This window comes from Carettochelys insculpta, chromosome 13 (genome assembly GCF_033958435.1).
Source record: "Carettochelys insculpta isolate YL-2023 chromosome 13, ASM3395843v1, whole genome shotgun sequence".
Classification (NCBI taxonomy): Eukaryota; Metazoa; Chordata; order Testudines; family Carettochelyidae; genus Carettochelys; species Carettochelys insculpta.
Genome location: NC_134149.1, coordinates 15,657,632 through 15,676,860, shown reverse-complemented (window position 1 = coordinate 15,676,860; position 19,229 = coordinate 15,657,632). Strand labels below are relative to the sequence as shown.

Sequence of the window (19,229 nt, the reverse complement as noted above, 5' to 3'; positions counted from 1 at the left end):
AAAAAATGGTGGTGGAGCATATTAGTATTATTATATCCGACAATCAACCACATTAAGAATCAGGATCCTGTATATTTAGGCTGAATTCAGGTTTGAGAAACAGGTTTGAAAAGTATTTTTGACTGGAAAAAAATCAACTTTCTCCTTTAGAAAATGAATATAAATACATTGATGAGAAGCAATTTTTAATTTTAATAGAAGTATTAGAACACATTTCCAACTCTGTCTAATGACATCACCTATGTGGAACTAAAAAGTCTTATCTCAAGCATTGGATATGTAGAACTCCCACAAAATTCTCCCACCTCTGCAGAGACAATACCAAAAATTCTTTTTTTAAACAATGACTATTGTATGTAAGCTATACATTCCTGTGGGCCTGGCTCTTGCAAACACTTCCGTACATACATATATGTCAGTGGAATTATGCATGATCGTAGACTTAAACATGCAAGACTGTGTTTCCTGGGTTGGATCACTGTGCTTATGTTATTCTTTTGGGGCCAAAACCCACCATGTGTACTCATCCACAACTCCCACTCGACTGCCAAATGAGTGTGCTATAACCACCCCTCTCAGTGCCCTCGTCTCTTAGCCACGTATTAGCTTTTTCTGAACTTGTGTTCTAAAGGGTCTGTTCATGTACTTAGTTATTTCTAAAAATACAAATAAACGCTGACAGTATGTACAAAGTGCTTAGGCATGTGGTTTTGATCGGCTTTTGTGGAGTACATCTGTGCAACGTTGGCAGTCTTCACGATATCAGTTATATAACACTGGGATCTCCAACAGATATCATCTTCAGTGTGGAATATCACTTTCTGTGGGATTACAGAAACATTTTAGTCTCATTTCCTCTCTCATCTTTCCTTGCCATTACTTCAATGTCATGATTGACCTGAGTTCCATTATAAATTAGGTTAGAAGATGATCACTCAACTCATTTGGACAGGTTGTTTCCTCTGTCTTGCCATTATTTTGAGAGTTCTTTTGGGAGCGTCTAGCTCTGGGAATTTGCTTGAAACTTTTTGCTGAATTTTGGTAATCAGGGCGATTTCTGAGAAAGTCCTAAATAGTTAGAACATGCAGCTGAAGTGCTAGGTTCAGAGAGGTTTGTATACCCCCTCCTTATGCAAAACATCCATCCCTCCTGCCTATCCATACTCTACACTATTCTTTTTACCATTAGGTTATTTCTTTCCTCTTAAATCTCATTGCACGATAGTGCAAACGACAGGCTGCACCAACTTATTTGATGCCGAGCCTCAGTTTTAAGTTTACGTCGTTTGTTTTTTTTCTCCTACTGGTTACTTTAAGTGAATCCCTATATTTTAATTTTTTAAATAAAAATACTGTTATTCAATATTCAATACCAGAATTGAGCAAAACATCTAATTCTTCTTCAAGGGTTCCTGTGGGTGCTCCACCTTTAGGTGAGTCAGTGCCGTGGCACCCATTGGTGGAAGATTTGTAGGTAGTACTGACCCCCCACACCCAGCAATCCGCACACGCAGGGCACAGGTACAAGATTTCTGAACACTTACTGTGCGTGCACGGGCAGCCAGTTCCTCAGTTCTTCTCCGATCGCTGCCAACTTCAGTGTCAAGAGCAGTCCCTCCTCAGTCACCTGAAAATAAAAAATCAAAATCAAAACTACTTACCCTTAAGGAGCACCTAAAGATAACAAGAAAAAGTAGACAAGGAAGAAAGCTGCAGACGCTGTTTCTCGTCATCGGCTCTGGTCACTTCACATACGCAGTAAGTGCCACAAATGTCTTGTGACTGTGCCCTGCGTGCTTGGGCAGCCAGCTGTGGTGGGGTACACTGCTACCTACAAACCTACTGCCAGTAGGTGCAGCAGTGCTGGTGCGCATACAGGTGGAGCGCCCATGGGGCCAACATCTTGAAGAACTACAGTTACTGCACAGTGTGAGTAACCTCTCCAGTTCCTTTCAGTCAGTTATTTTGTCTGAGCCAAGCAAAGGAAAAATATATAGCTCAGTTTAGCCTTTGACTGGTGACCAATGTTGTAACAATATTGATAAGTCTATTGCAGCTGTCTATTAATATTTTAATGGTATATCAGTCATAGAGGCATGAAGTCCTTACACAAGTAACTTACAGTTATTATATAATAGAAACCGTGTTCGTTGTTGCTGACACTTCAGAAAATCAGGCTTGATGCATTTTCTATTCATTGTGTGTTCAAGGCCAAAAACCATTGACTGCTTGAACAAATATAGCTAAAAGTAAATTGTTTTGCTCAAACAAAGTACTGTGAAAAGTTCCTTCTACACATGGGCTTTGGCTGGTTTTAAATATGCTCCTGCAAATGGCAGAATTTTCAGTTAATGACTTCTCGTAGCTGTTGTTATATTGCTGTGTTGAAGCTGAAATTTGAGCAAAGGTTGAGATTTCTGCATGCAGCACTGAAAACTCACATTTCTGTTGCTTAGTTTCTACTTCTGTTCACAGTGTTCTGCAACCCATCCTGGACAATGATCCTGCACTCTCACAGACCTTGGGAGGCAGGCGTGTCCTCACCTACAGACACCCTGCTAACCTTAAACAAATTCTCACCAACAACTATACACCACAACACAGTAATTCTAAACCTGGAACCAATTCCTGCAACAAACCTCGCTGCCAACTCTGCTCACATATCTACACCAGCTAGATTATCACAGGACCTAACATCAATCACACCATCAGAGCTCTTTCACCTGCACATCTATTAATATAATATATGCCATCATGTGCCAGCAATGCCCCACTGCAGTTTAGATTGGCCAAACTGAACAGTCTCTATGTAAAAGAATAAATGGACATAAATCAGACATCAGGAACAGTAGCATACAAAAACCTGTAGGAGAACACTTCAGTCTCCCTGGACACTCAGTAACAGATTTAAAAGTACCAGTCCTACAACAAAAAAAAATTCAAAAATAAAATGGAGAGAGAAACCTCTGAGCTGCAATGCATTTGCAAATTTGACTCATCAACCAAGGATTAAACAGAGAATGGGAGTGGTTGGCCCCTTACAAAAGGAATTTTACTGCTCTTGATGTTCACACCTCCACATTAGAATCTGACAATGGGCCACATCCCCCTGACTAATCTGACTTGTTTTCTCCTCCCTTGATTTATACTGCTGATAATGGCCATTTCCACTCTGACTGAATAGAACTTTTCAGCTCTGGCCATCCCCTTTACTGAGACCCCCCCCACTTTTTAAATCCTCCTCTGAACCCCAACCCCCAACTCATGTGTCTAATGAAGCAGGTCTTTGCCCACAACAGCTTATGCTCCTAAATATGTTAGTCTATAAGGTGCCACAAGACTTCTTGTTGTTTCTTCTGTTCACGGTAATTCCTAGCAATTGTAAGTAAATGTAATTGAACTTGTGATGAAACAAACTAGCACAGGAGTAATATAGGAGTGATTTGAATTAAAAGGAGGTAAAATTAGTTTGTGCACTACTGAGGAAATGTTAATCTTGTAAGGAAAATACAAGTGCTGAATATCTAATCAGCAGATATGAAATGCTCAAATACCACAAGATGCTTACGTGGTTGAGCTTTATCTGGTTGTCCTGTGGAATTTGGGGGGAGGAGGTGGAGTGCGAGAACTGGCCCACCTAGAGAGGCATTTCTGTGATTCTGAGACCTCTGAAATACCTCTGGTTCTCTGAGACTGCAGCCAATAGGTGACTTATATAATCACATATCCATTTTGGGTGCTTCTGGACCCTTTATACATTTATCCTATAGATTCTCTTTCCTGTGTCAGTGCTTTGGCCAGTATTCTACTGAAGCTATTCGATTGGTAGTGCCCATGGTGCTGTGACCATGGAATTTGTCACGTCTTCCTCTCTGCCTATATGTAAAATTAAAGCTAAAATTTCAGAATACAATTCTGCAGTAAGAGAATGATTCTGTAACAAGTTCCAAGGCCACAAAACCGTCTATTACATAGAATATGTATGTGCAGGATATCTCTAGCTATTGTAAATGTCTGGAGTTAACCTTAGGAATGTAAATGGAGTGGAAACAAGCAAGGATGTCTTCCTGAGTCTGCAGAGAGTTGGAAACAATATTCCTGAAAGATCAGAACTGCCCCCTTTATTTCAATTAAATACAAAACTTCCAGATGACAATGTAGACAATGGCATTATCGGATAGCTCACTGCTGTTCATCTTACAAAAAACATCTGCCCAATGTGCTTATCATAAAATACCCAACCAACACCTTCTAAGTGGGGAGCTTCATATCAAAATAAGTAGCATAGGAGGTATTATACTGATTGAATTAGTCACTTTTTAGTTAAGCAGTAAAGCTCAGTGTTTCCAGGCCAATTTACTCAGGTGCTGGAGAATCTACGCTATGGTATAATGATAGCACCTTATTATGTGTTCCCCTGTAGCCTCCTTACTCTGTTCCTGTTATCTTCTCAGTTGTGCTCTTGGTATTTACTACTTATATTTATAGACTGAAGGAGATGGATCAAGTTTACGAGGGTATTAGTTTGTGATACTCCCATAGGTGCCAAGATTAAATGGAAGAAACTCAGGGATAGATGTGAATGCTAGACGAATCAGAATTCTATAAGTGAGTGGGCCTATAGTTGCTAATGATATAGTTGCTATACATTTCACTCAACTTATAGGTTAATACATGTATTTAAATGTGCTTATTGCTTATTTATGTCTGGATCACGGTCATGCATAAGGAGCTCCACTGAAGGGCCCATAAAGAATCACTGACCCTGTATTTCCTTTGACACCAGGAAGCTCTTGCCAGAAAGTAAGCAGTGAAACAGCCATGCTCATCCTTAATATGTCAGTCCAGCAGAGGTACCAGCCATGCTTGTGGAAGCCTGCTGAAAGCAATCTGGGCTTCTCAACACAGCAATTGAAAAAGCACAACTGGCCTGTCATAGCTGACTGGGGTTCCCAGGGCTCAGGCTGAGAGGCTGTTTAGTTGTGGTTGTAGATATAGGAACTCAGGATGGAGCCCAGGTTCTAGGATCCCACAAGGCGGGAGGGTCTCAGGCTGCAGCCCAAGCCCAAATGTCTACATCTCAGTTAAACAGTACCTTAGACCGAAGCCTGAGAGTCCAAATTGGCTGGCCCAGGCCAGCTATAAGGTTTTTAACTGATGTGTAGCCATACCATTAAGTATGTTGCAGTTAGAATTCCCCTCTCCATTCGCTTAGGGTACATCTACACTAAAGAGTTATTCCAGAGTACCTTGTTCTGGAGTTGTTATTCCAAAGTAAAGTATTCCAGAAAATGTGCCTATACTACAGGGGAGCCCCATAATAAGCAAAACCTATTCCAAAATAGTGTGCCCCCAGTGTGGAGTACCTCATTAGCATAATGGCAGCCATGCATGATTCAGAAGTGCCACTTTTGGAACACATGCCACCCATGTAGACAGAGGCCTTTTGAAATGCCACCCCGGACTTCAAAAGCCCCTTCTTCCTATTTGGTTTTAGAAAAAAGGGGCTTTCAAAAGGCCTCCATCTACATACGCAGTGTGCATGCTGCAAACAACACTTTCAAATCGTGCACGTCTGCCTATTCAGTGCATATTCATGTCAGCACCTCATTAGCATCTTCCAAACTGCCTCATTAACATGCCCCCTCCGAAAGGATAAGACTAATGTAGACACAGCCACACTGAGTCTTTAATGACAAGTTGAGAAGCACATCTACAGTACGCCCTGGAAAGGAGTTAATTTTCACCAGGCTAATGAATCCTGTTGATGCTTCATGAAGAAAATAGAACCATTTATTCAATAATATCAAATGAGTAAGCTGAACTTTGTGTGAGATTTTGATGCAAAGCTGTAAACATACCATAAATATTTATTCTGGTGCTGGACCTGAAAGGCTCACTTCCCCATTAAGGCAATGTAAAACTTTTGTCCTAAATTCTCTTATTTACAGTGGAGCAGTTTAGCTGAGAGCATAATGTGGCCTCACATGTTTGCATGTAGCACCTTTTCATTAAGGTCATTTAAATTTGGGGGGGTGCTACAAATATCCCTTGTCTGGCAAACTAATACGCTGAAGCCCAGATCATCGACTTAATAACAGCTAGAATTGCTGTTGGTCTTTTTGAACTCTGTTTTTGGAGTAATGTTAGAAGTACTTGGGGAACTTTTACATTTTAAGCAAAGCAGATAATCAGTTATCATCTTTCCTACATGCAACTAGAGGCCTTTGAAAGTTGCGTAAGCATGTTGTCAGCCAACCTGTGACAGTTACTTTCAGGTGTAGATTACACACACTTTAATATTGCCTATTGCAGTGAACTGATTGTGCTGTATTGCCAGTTGCGCCCCACTGCTTTTTAGGCAACTGTAGAACTGCTAAAATCAAATCCACGTAGCTTACACTTTACGGCTACACTTTAGTCTAGCCATATGCTGTTTTATCCAGTGTGATAATTGACTAATATTTGGTAAACTGCATCACTCACTGTATGAATCACAATCAATGCTGTGTGTAGGTGGTTGATATTCCTGGTTTTTATCTTTTGAGATTTAATAGAAACCTTTACACAGACAGTTTCTGTAAATAGTTTTTGTTTTTTGTTTTTTTTTTTGCTTACTGACCAAAATGATTGTGGAGAATTGAAAATAATTCTGAGATATTTTCAGAGTCTGGAGTTTATGAGTTATATTTCTGGGACTTTCTCACATCTAAAAAACACATTTTATTGGAATAGAGGGATATCTTATTGAGCCTGATGTCCTTACTGTATATATGAATGGGAATTGTGTTCTCAGAGCTTCCTGTCATGTAACTTGAGAGACAGCGTTTCTTCTATAAAAGCTGAATGACCAATAAGAACATTTAAAAATCATGTCATCCAATCCATATATAAACTTCCCGTCATCAAAGTAGTCATGCAGCCAGCGTGCTGAGGATTTTTACAGATTTCTTTTAGTGCATGTAAATGTTCAGCTAGAAAAGTAATGTGCAACTTGGTGAAGAAAAACATATGAAACTTTACTGAGAGGGAAGAGGTGTGTATTTTAAGAAAACATGAAACTGCAGGGCCAGATTTTGAAAGACTGCCCATGCTTTCCTTTCCACTGTGTTACTGGCCCAGCTGAAGAAAGCTCAGCCCAATCCTGCGGGGGCAGATTGGTATAATAATGTGTGGAAGTGTGAGTCAGAGTAAGAGTTCACAAGCCCCAATACCCACGTAGGTGGTTGTGGCAGGCTGTGTCTATAATTCCTATATTCCTATGCTCATACAACAGTAGCTTGCATTAGTGGGACCTCTGCTACGTGGGTTTGAATGCACCAATCATGCTGATTCTGAAGCTTCCTTCCATCATCATGCCTTATCTTTCAGAGTGTTTTGCCATTTTACTCTGCTTTGCTCCATCTGTGATTGAAAGGATAATTCTTAAAAGCAGAATAAAATCTCTCCTGTCCAACAAAATGCTAAAAGTGGTCAGTGGGGAAATGGATTTTATGTGTACAGAGTGAGAAAGAGAAAGAGAAGAAATTACTGTTAATCTATCAACTGAAAAACGCACTGCTTTGCAGAATGACCATTGCAGCTCCAGTGCTTTCTCTGCCTCCATAGTTGTTTCTTGTTTATCATCTTAACTGTCAGCTCTTCAGGGAAGGCATACATTCTCCCTGTAGAGCACAGCACTAAGCATCTTGGTGGTGCTTACAATAACAATAATACTGACATTAGTGCTTCTTCAGATACAGTTTTGAAGTCTCCCAACTGTTAATTTTGGGAGCCTCATACAGACATCCTCACAAAAATATCTGCGGTAGTAAAAAAGATGAGTAAATGGAAAGAGGTGCAAACAAAATAAATATGACAAATTGCATTAATATAGTTTATCAGTGTAGAAAGTCCACACTAAGCGGAACCTGCTAAAAATACTGTGCTCATTCTGCTGACAGATGAATGGTGAGGAAAGGTGAAAACACAGTCTGCTTTGAGAACTGAGGAACCATTTCACTTTAAGCTTATTTTCTTCCTGTGTGCAGTGGGAATTCAGGCCACTGTTGCAAAGCATATGAGATGCTGATCAAAACAACAAAAAGTGGGGAGGTGAACTAGTTTTGGGAGGCAGATTCTTCTAGTTTTACTCAGTTAAAACTCCTGTAGTCACCAACGTGAATTTTTCCAGAGAAAGGATTTGCAGATTATTTAAAGAGCACCTTCTGTGTGGTAATTTATTTTTTAATAATATAGCAAATACAGGTGTTAATTTAAAAAATAAATCTTAAATCTTTCAGATAATTTTCTCTCTTTTTTCTTACACAAATAGAAGAATCATGTCTGTTTAAATTTGTCATCCCAAAGCCTTTCTATCACAAAAATTGTTCTGGAATAATTCTTGTAGACTAAGCTATTTTGGAATAGCTCCCTATGTGGACACTCTTATAAGGGTTGTTTGTTCATTTTTTCCAATTTAGCTTAATTCACTTGTAAAGCTTATTCTTCAATAGCTTCTCCCTTATGTTTCCTCTTAGCTGTCTAACAAATGGCTTCTTTTATAAAGTAACTTTACTTCTTTGTCAAGATCCTGTCCTGCTTTTCAGTTTACTTTTAAACTCTCCATCATCATAAAGCTGCCATACACAACTGCTTGAAGAATTTGAACTGCCTACAGCATCTTCTAATGGTATAGATCAACCCAAGTTTCCTTTGGTTCCCCACTTCCTTGAGCATGCAGAGTGACTCCAAGAAGGCAAAGATATCTTAAAGTTGCTTGTGAGCACCCACCCCAATGGCCATTTCAGCACCTGAGATCTTGTTGGGTTACTGTATATAGTTAGCAACAACAAGCCTAATCATTTTGTTTGTCCGGCTGCTTTACAAGAGATTCCTGAATATGTTTTGCTTAACCAAACAAGTAATCACCCCGCCCAAGGAAAGGCAACATTAGTGCAAGGAGTTTCAAATACATCCATTTCATTATAGACTCTTCATTAAATAAACAGGATCTGTGCTTTCCTTCCTCAGTGAGTATTTTATACCACTACTTACTGAGTTTTTACAGTGCTGAGTGTGTACTGTATTGAGCAAAGAGGAGGTCCCTGCCCAGAAGGAGTTTATCATCTTAGGGCTCCCAAATCCTGCGTCAAAAATCTGGCCTTGTTAAAAATAGAAAATATATCACTTTGGATGGATCAAGGATTTCATGCGTTGGTTTTATTTCCTATAGATTAGCATACCTCTCGATCTAAAACAGTTTGCAAATAAAAGCATTGAAATGAACAATTCCAAGAAGGTAACTGAAGTTTTTTTTTAATGTAGCTTATATAATGAAGTATACCAAGGCATATTATATTCTATTATGAAGTATATTATAGTCGAGTATATATACTCTGAAGCATTTACTATATTTATATTTATTGGGCTGGATTTTCAGCCTTTTTTGTATGCTAATACTGTAATTCTGTGTGTGGTTTAGGTGATTCAGATGTTCAGGTAACTGTTTGGTGAGAATAGCCATGTTCCTAGATATTTAAGTGGTCTAAGCTGCACCTAAAAATATGTACAAAACTGTCATATAAAAATAAGTTTTACTAAGAAGTTTAGCCCCATTTGTCCAACTTCAACTATCTATAAATTGCAAATGGTGGAAGAGCTTGCATTTAGTTCACAAGTTTGCATCACTTGAATATGATGGGAGTTGCAAACAAGCATCAAGGAGAGAAGACTTAGATGTTAAGCACTATAGGGCAAGGACTGCATCTAGCTTTTATTAGTAGAATGCCTAGCATAAAGGGAGCCACATACATTATCAAATACTCATGAATTCAGTTTAATGTAGCTATTAAGAATTGGAATAATAAAACATCTGAAAACATTAACACTAATAAAGTTGTACAGGGTTTAAAAGCTGAAGAACTTTTACCAGAGCTCTTTTTTTACTGCTGTAATAAAGATGTATATTAAAACTGGATAACGTTTCAGAATGTACAGGTCATTTCATACACTTCAACAAGCACATATTCTTCACAGGTGTTAATAGACTATTCATTATGACAATATTGGGCTACTAGAATTATAAACTATGTATCTGTGGATCGTATACCCACTGGACTGACAAATACTATTGATGTTCTTCTATCTGTAGTGTGGTAATGATAAATAACACACTTTCTTACTTCATTTATGGGTTCTGTTCTCCCAGCAATGCAGAGGTTTTGTGAAATAACATTCAGTAGCTGTAGAGAAATGCCCAATCCCACTTGATCAAGTGCTTGAGTGCTTTGCTGAATCTGGGCCACGAGAGCCTTAAAATCAGAATTCCTTCCCCTTGATTAGATACTGTTCTCCCATGTTTTGTAAAACCAAATGCTTTGGTTTCTTCTAAACTTTCTGTTTCCTGAACTTTTGCTTTATCCATTTGCAGATGGTTTGACAGACTGTGTAGACCCTGATTGTTGTCAGCAAAGCAATTGCTACGCAAGCCCTCTTTGCCAAGGTTCACCTGATCCCCTTGACCTCATTCAGCATAGCCAGCCTCCTTTCTCTCAGCATCCTCCAAGACTCTTTTATGATAGAATCAAATTCCTTATTGGCAAAGAAAGCACTCATGTAATCCCAGGAGATGTCTTATTTGACAGCAGGTAAGCTTCATTTTTAATAGAAATTATCTGGACGTTGAAAATTGTATTGTTAAATTATTTTAACAGGAGAAAAATCAGAACCAAGTCTCAGAGAGGTAACTGTGTTAGTCTGTAGCTTTACAAATAACAAGTACAGTAAGGTCTCAGAGTACTCGAGGGTTCCATTCCACTCACCCTCGCATAACCCGGATTTCGCGCAAGTTGGGGTCTGGCTTTTTTCGCAGGCAGAGCGTGTGTTCTGCAGCCGGGGAATCAGCAGAAAGGTGAGTCTTGGGGTGGGGGTGCAGTTGGGGAGGGTTAAGCCTAGCAGTGGGTTGGGGCCATGGGAGGTGGGGGGTGGGGATAAGGCCGGGGTGGGTTAGGGCTGCAGCGGGGAGAGGGGTGGTGTTAAGCTGGAGCTGTGTGCAGGATGGTGAGTCAGAGCCCTTCTCAGGCAGTGAGCCAGGACGCGGATGGAGGTTGAACCAGAGCCAGAGGCAGGTGCGGGTGGTGAGACGACGGGGGGATGAACTGGAGGTGGTGGGGGGTTTGAATTGGAGCCGTGAGTGGGAGTTTAAATGGGGGCGGGGAGTGGAGGGTGAACTGGAGCCATGCGTGAGGGGTGGTGAGCCAGAGCCAAAGGTGGGGGTGGCAGGTGAGTTAGAGCCACGCACGGATGGGGAGCTGGACCTCGGCGGGGGGTTGAGCTGGAGCCAGAGCCGGGAGTGGGTGGTGAGCCGGCAGAAGGGTTGAATTGGAGCCGTGCATGGGGACCTCGGGGGGCTTGAATTGGAGCTGTGCATGGGGGATTTAAACCAGGGCAGGAGGATGGAAATGGGGCTGCATGTGAGGGGTTTGAATTGGAGCCACACGCGGGGGGTTTAAACTGGGGCAGGGGGTGAACTGGAGCCACGTGCAAGGGGTGGTGAGCCGGGGTGGGGGTGGCAGGTGAGCCAGAGCTGCGCGTGGGCGGTGAGCTGGCAGGGGGTGTTGAGCGGGGACCAGGGAGGTTGAGCTGGAGTCACCCCTGAGGGGTGGTGAGCTAGAACCAGAGACGGGGTGGGGGGTGAGCAGGAACTATCCGCAGGTGGTGAGCAGAGCTGCGGGGGCAGGGGCTGACCCCAGACCATGCAGAGCCAGTGGAGTTGAGCCAGGGCAGGGGGAGCGAGTTAAGCGCAACTGGAAATCGCACTACAGGGTTTACAATAGGAATTGGGGTCAGATGTGTAAGAGCGAGGTTGCGTACTCCGAGTTCGCCTACTCTGAGACCTTAATGTAGTCCAATAGCACCTTAAGGATTAACAGATGTATTAGGTGCTACAGGACTGCTTGTTATCAGTATCAAGCTTTTCTTGGAAATCTATGTTGACTGTTTTTTATTACAGTAAAAGCTCAGTTATCCGGAACCTATATAACTGACACATTGGGTTAACCAGCTGCCATGGGGCCAGTTGACTGGCTGGGGCTGGCTATATGGCCCCCCCGTGGCTGCAGCGGGGCTGGGAGCTTGCTACTTGGCTGGGGCTGGCCAGCTCCCCAGCCAGCAATGGTGGCAGTGGGACTGGGAGTTGGCTGTGCAGCCAGTGACAGCGGGGCTGGTGAAGTGAGGTCTCTGGCCCCTCTCCCATCTCCAGCACATTTGATTAGTCAGCACACCCCAGTTCCTCGGGGGTTCCAAATAATAGAACTTTTAATGTAATTGTCATCTCTGAAAATGGTGGAAATGATAAATTCTTCGTTTAAATCTTCAGCAGTTTAAGACTTGCCTCCTACATTATTAGTGCAGACTCCTAGGGTCACTCCATCTCTAGACTATAAGACTATTTACTGTAGTAAACTGTAGTACTTTTTTATAAGAGTGTAACCATTATGGGAGGTAAACTCGTCTGCTGTGTAATGATGAGCAACAATTTAAGGTGCAATTTATCCCGGAATGTTGAAGATATGCTGGAGGGTAGACCAGGGGTGACATGAGCTCACTTGAGTCAGCTTCATGCCCCAGTGGAGCTGTGACATGACACTGTAAACATGTTTTGTTTACTTATGTGCTGAATGCCTCTTAGTCTGATTAACAGCCACAGTGAACAAACTGTGGTAGTAGAAAGTGCAGGTTCCATTTTGCTCTGCAGGTTAGCCAGTCACTGACGTGTACCTGGTAGCGGGATCTCGGAAAGCAGTCACTTCTGTGTGCGATGGGGTTATGCTCTTCTTTAAAGGGTGAGGAACGCGTGAATAAGGAACTGCAGATACTTATTCAAAAGAGTCAATTACCTAGACTTTCCTCTTGAAATAGAAAGACGTACAAAAAAGAGGATTTTTTTATACTGTTCTTCACCCTGGGAAACAGTAATTTTTGCACTGACATAAGCATTCACAAATCATCCCTATCATCTGAGTACTACATTTCGGTCTGTGCATCTTATAATCCAAGTTGCACTAGTAAACACCAGGCTCACTGTTGGGGAGCCTGGGCTTATTGATTTAAAAGGGCCCAGGGCTGCCAGCACCCATACTGGGGCAACAGCAGCACCCAGAGCTCCAGGCCCTTTAAATTGCCATCAGAGCCCCAGCAATAGTGCAGATAGGTTGTTATTTTATCTGAGTGCAGAACATGCACCAAATACATGGTTCGGTTCCATGTATATTTAATACACCATATTGATGCTTAAAAGAAAAGTTGTTGCTATTCATATTATTTACTAATTCTTATATATTATTCTTTACTACCAAAACTCATAATGTCATTGAGAAACATAAACCAGACATCTACCCATTTATATGCCACCTGGAAGGCGAGCCTATGTAGTCTACTGTGACATTGCAACTAATATCAGGAGGATTGTACATAATACTTTCAGTATGTTTTCATAGTTGAAAGGAGCTGATCTTTTGAGGCTATCATTGCTAGGATTTGACTTGGTCTTAAAGGCCTGTTTTGGGTATTTTAGTTTTTGCCTTTGGAGTATGGAGAATAAATGCATTTGACTTGCTTAGTTGGTCTGCCCTTGGAATGAGGAAACAAGAAAGGTTTTAGAGGCATCTCAAGGACAGAAGTTTCCCTCCAACAGACCACTGTGTCATTTGGTTGGCTTTTGTAAATCTTTTGTTTTCTACTATTGATTTATTGGCCCTGGCATCTTTTACCCCAGATTCATCCTCAGACGTCACCATCGCTTACGATGATTTTCAGTAGCCAAAGCAAAAAGGAAACTATCTAGAACGCTAATGTGCGCAAGGTTGAGATGAAGGTCAACAGTTTTGCATTAAGATCTTTAAAAATTCACATGCTGTGAAGAGTTTCCAGTGCAAAATATGCAAAGTCTCATCTAATAGTTGTGTTTTGGGTGGCAGATAGCTTGGCCATGACTGGCCCAGATCAGAGCCTAACAGAAGTTCCTTATAATGCTGAGGAAGTTATTAGATTTCAGAGGATGATGTTGGGCAATGAAGCTCTCATATGGTATTCTGCAGAGTCCTGTCTTGCCACCGTCACCTTCAATGAGCATGAGGTCAGTAGGAGGGCTGCTGCATAATCATGGTTTGAAGCATATGACACCAGCTCAATGTTACCATCTCTTCTGACTCAAAGGCTATGTCTACACTAGAGAGTTTTGTCAACCATACTCACAAAGCATGTGCGTTACAAATGAGTTCTATCATCAGTAAATGGACAAGGTGCGGCCTTCCCTCAGCAGCATTCCACTGTTCCGCCAGGAGGAAGAAAGCCAGTGTGGACAATCTGCGGGGAGCCTCTGTCAACAGACAGGGCTTCTGGGGCACCGGGCAGCCCTGTGTGCTCTGCTTCTGGTTCGCCTTTGTGTTGAGAGAGCAGTCGGGCAGTCTGGCCACTCTCTTGAAAGAGCGGATCAGCAGTGATCTGCTTTTGTGTGTGGCTGCAATCTGTCTACAGAAGTTTTGTCAGAAGATATCTTCCAACAATATCTTCAGTCGACAGACTGCTATAGTGTAGATGTAGTGAAATAGTGTAGTTTAAGGCCTTACCCTGCCTCTGGTTGGGACTGGGGTATTCATGAGAGCTGAGTTACAAATCCAAATAAAACAGAAGTGATGAGGGTGGGCTGGAGAAAGGAACAAGAAAATCTTGTCAAGATTATGTCTGCTTCTCAGACTGAAGTTGTTTATCTGCTCTTTGTTATTCATTTAGGCAATTGGGAGCGTTGTTAAGTACACAGTAATATTATATTATATTTCAGTAGGAGACCAGACATAGTTTCTTTTCCATTTACATCCAACTGGAAGATCAAGATCTTTTCATTTGGATGTAGATCTCACCCCTATTTCATGTTTTTATCAGTTCAAGATCAGGCTGCTGCACTGTGCTCAAATGGGGGTTAAAGGCTTGTCTATATGATGGGGTAATGTACTCTGCAGGGTGTGATTTTTAAAGTGCATTAATGTGTTCTGCATTAATTATTCCATGCAGCCACTGCTGGTGTGCAGTAAAGGCTCCCTAGTGCATTTAAACGTAGTTTCAGAGGAATATACGTTAAAGTGTGCTGGCAGGGTTTGCATGCACCAGTTAATATATAACACATTAGTCCACTTTAGAAATCTCCACCCCCACTGCATTACCATAGAGCACATCATCCAACAAAGTAGACAAGCTCTAAGTCAGAAATCCATTCAGTATCTGAAGCTTGTGTATAGTATAGGGTAGCTTTCTGTATGTTACACCAAAGCTTTTACATTTTTATTGTCTGCGTTTAAATTTGAATGTGCAGCTGCTACATATAGAAAGGTGAGTCAAATTAATTCCTGGTCCATGGAATTGGATCTACTTGTACCAGAAATCGATTTGGCCTGTGATATTTAAAAAGTGTAGCTTATGACAATATTTTATCAACCTCGATCCGCAGGATTTTAAAAATTGCATACCACTGGCAAGCTACTTGACTCACTGCAGATTGCCTACAAAAGAAGGTCCAATGGTTGGTCTTGAATTAATTACTCTCTAGAGGTTACTTACAGTGATATTGTCAGCAGGAGAAAATTAATGTATCCAAAGTTTAATTTCTGTGACTGAAGATTTTAATCAGAAATATGTCGTAAATTACATATTTTGGTAATGTGACAATTATAAACTTACTCAAGCTTTCCTGATAGAGTTCCACATCTTAGGTTCATGTCCCAGCCTAAGGTGCTCAGTGAATATTAGACTTTTAACACAGAAAACAAAAAACAGAATAATACATAAGGGAGTGTGGAGTAAAACAAAATGATAGAAATGTTAGTGAAAAATAGTCAGACTGTAACTATAATAATAAATACAGAAAGACCTAGAAATTTTAAATTAAAGATGTCAAATAAACTGCCAGATGACCAAATGAGATCATCAGTTTAAAGTGGACTGACCCATGAAGCAAAGAAATTATACTTCTCAAAGGTTACCCGCAACCCATGGAATCTGTGCCATCTCTCGGAAAAAGAAACTATTCTCTCTGGGGTTGGAGTTTGAACACAGTCTGCCAGAGGCCCAGGCACATGTTAAATGTATTTGAAAAAGACAGAGACTGTAATTTGTCAGGGACACTTTTCTCCCTCTGTGCATGATGAGAAACAATAGGCAGTCTCCAGTTCCCCTCAAATAGCTGAGAATTTGCTGCTCTTACCTTATAAAGTAACTTTGACAATCTAATTTAAAGGACTTAAAGATACTGTAACTGCATATAAACACAACTGATTATTGTCTAACATAAGGAATAAAAAAAAGCAGAGGTATGTTAACACTAAAATTAGACGGTGAGACTAGAAGAAATTGCAGCACACTCCTTGTATGGAGGTAAGACTGCTCTGTTACTAGTGCGGAAAGTTGTGAGAATTAATGGGATCTATACAGCAGAAGGAGAGCGAATCAGGTGAATGGAAATTGACCACTTCAGAAAGCTTTAACAGAGGATAAGTGAGGCCCATTGCAAGTGTCAAGATCACTGGAGATCTGTAGACAAGTATGCCCTGTGAGCTTTGTGAGATGATCAGGCAGTGTTAAAGGGGAGAGAATCTGCCTGCTAAACAAGTGATAGTCAAAACAAGTGTAAGTGAAAGTGCTTTAATTCATGTGCTAAATGCAGAAATTAAAACTGATTTTGGACATTTGCTCTTGGTTGAAGATTTACTGTAGCACTTGGTAATCCAAGAGACAGCTGAACACTGTTCTAGTCAGAAATGGATGCTAGAAAGACAGTAAATAATGAGGACAAATGTAGCAGTACAGAGAAAAGCTTAGAATATTTAAAGGCTAATGGATTACAAAGACAGTTCAGTTTAGATAAATGTAAAATAATGAGTTTTGTGAGTCTTTATCACATACTGTAAATGTGTATGGGATATGATATATGAGGAATAAAAAAGTAAGACTTGAAAGATAAGCATGAACATTATTTATGGATAATGAAGAGCAAAATGAATGAGCAGAGGAAAAGACAGACAATTCATGGAATAATGGACGGTTTAAGTTATCACACAAATCTGTGCGCTTCATAAAATATTAGGAGAAAAGTCAAAGTCTGTCTGGAATGAAAAAAAGAATGAACGAACAGACAGAGGAATAGTAGAATAAAGTACAAGACTCTTACGGGACTTTCTCAAGTTAACATGCTTCTTTTAGACAAAAGGGTTGGAAAGGGGAAAAAAATCTACAGATATAAAATATGAGCAAACAACAGAAACTAGCAGTTGATGTTCTAACAAAGCAAAAATAATTGAGAACTGGCATAGTCTGGTTAAATACACAGAACGCCTGATTGTTTTCATCTTTACCAGTGTAGCGCAAGTGACTTCAGTGGAGCTACTCGTGACTTCTGCCAGTGGCCGTGTCTACACAGCCCCTTCCCTTCTGGAAGGGACATGGTAATGAGCAAAGGGCAATAGTCAAATGAGGCACATATTTAAATATCTCATGCCTCATTTGCATAGTTCCACGAGATTTCACTTTTGGAAGAGCCCCTTCTGGAATCTACAGAGCTGTGTAGATGGGGCCCTTCCAGAAGGAAACTCCCCTCCTGAAAGCCCCCTTATTCCTGAAATGTTTGAGGAATAAGGGGGCTTTCCTTCTGGAAGGTCCCCATCTACACAGCTCTGTAGCTTCCGGAAGGGGCTCTTCCAGAAGCAAAATCTTGTGGGAATATGCAAATGAGGTGGGAGATATTTCAGTCTGCACCTTATTTGAATATTTCCCTTTGCTCATTATCATGCTCCTTCCGGAAGGGAGAGGACTGTGTAGATGTGGCCTGTGCGCGCTCAGAATGAGGCCTAGACTGACAGGTAAGATAAAATAAGGGTAAATTGAAATTCAGTTATGTATATGGAAAGAAAAACCGAGTAAAAACCAAGTAAATGGCAGCACATCTCTCGCAAACCAGGAATGTTGTCAACACCAGTAATAATAGCTGCATGTGGAACGCCATGCAATGGGTAGTGAAGTTGATGCTGAAAAGCTATATATTCTAATGATGTACTAAGAATTCACATGGGAGTATGTAAGTTTGCTCTGTACAGCAGTGCTTGTTCAGATATCTGGATAGTCATGGATGGTGTGGGTCTACCTGCATCTGTATTATAAATCCATAATAACAATTTCTTACCTCCTGGGTCTTTAACCTGGACTGAAGTGTTGCACAATGTGTGAAATTAACACTTTGTCATGTCCTCCACACCTGCTTTATTTCATGTTACTTTCTACGTTTCTTATTGCAGACGTGCGTGTGTAATTCGAGGCCAGGTGGTAGCATTTGATGGAACAGCGTTGGTAGGAGTGAATGTCAGTTTCCTACATCACAGTGATTATGGATACACCATCAGCCGACAGGATGGAAGGTGGGATATTTTCATCCTGGCCTCTCATTAATTGAGATTTTTAATCTAAGAACAACCTGCCACCTTCGATCCATGCTCAAAATTCTTTTTGACAGAAAGCACATTTTTTCTTCATGGATTGAAGACAACACATCTGGTCCTCCATTCAGGCAGCACATTTGATTAAAGTTTTCTGTGGTCCAGTATCTCATTGAAGGAAAGGAAGCACTGAGACTCAAAATCTATAGGTCTTTAAATAACAACAAGAATATAGGGGAGACATGCAGGCACATAAGGATGACCATATAAGCTCGACCAATGGTGTATCTAGCCCCGCATAATGACTCTAATAATAGCCAGTAGCAAATACTTCAGAGGCAGTGAACAAGCCAGAGTAGTTTGAGTGATCAGTTGCTACTCATCCAGTCCGATCTTCTTGTTTGAACCCAGTTCTACTTTTGACCTTCACAGTATCCCATGACAAAGAGCTCCACAGGTTGATTATATGGTGTGAAAAAGTACTTGTTTATGTTTGTTTTTAACCTATTGTCTGTGAATATAATCTGATGACCTCTAGTTCTTGTGTTGTGTGAAAGGGTAACTGCCACTTGTCTACTCCCTTTCTCCATACTATTCAAAATTTTATAGACTTCTGTCATATCTCCCTTTAGTCATCTCTTTTCTATGATGAATAGTTCCAGATTTTTTAATCTCTCTTCGTATAGAAACTGTTCTGTACTCCAGTCATTTCTCTTGCCTTTCTCTGCTATCCTTATACTGTGGAATTACATACTGGCATTATGATATTTC

At 40.9% G+C, this 19,229-nt stretch overlaps 1 protein-coding gene and 1 long non-coding RNA gene across 2 annotated transcripts in view; one reads left to right on the top strand and one right to left on the bottom strand.

The window, feature by feature from the left end:
* TENM1 (teneurin transmembrane protein 1) overlaps positions 1 to 19,229 on the top strand; it is a 516,043-nt gene that overhangs the window by 377,006 nt on the left and 119,808 nt on the right. Inside the window, exons 15-16 of the mRNA XM_075007401.1 lie at positions 10,412 to 10,628; positions 18,321 to 18,440. Coding sequence (XP_074863502.1) covers positions 10,412 to 10,628; positions 18,321 to 18,440 — 337 coding nt within the window. The remainder of the gene's footprint in view (positions 1 to 10,411; positions 10,629 to 18,320; positions 18,441 to 19,229) is intronic.
* LOC142020327 (uncharacterized) lies at positions 112 to 2,559 on the bottom strand. Its single transcript, XR_012647362.1, has 3 exons — positions 2,442 to 2,559; positions 1,545 to 1,627; positions 112 to 821 (listed from the first exon to the last, which is right to left on the bottom strand). It is a non-coding gene; the product is annotated as an uncharacterized LOC142020327 (long non-coding RNA).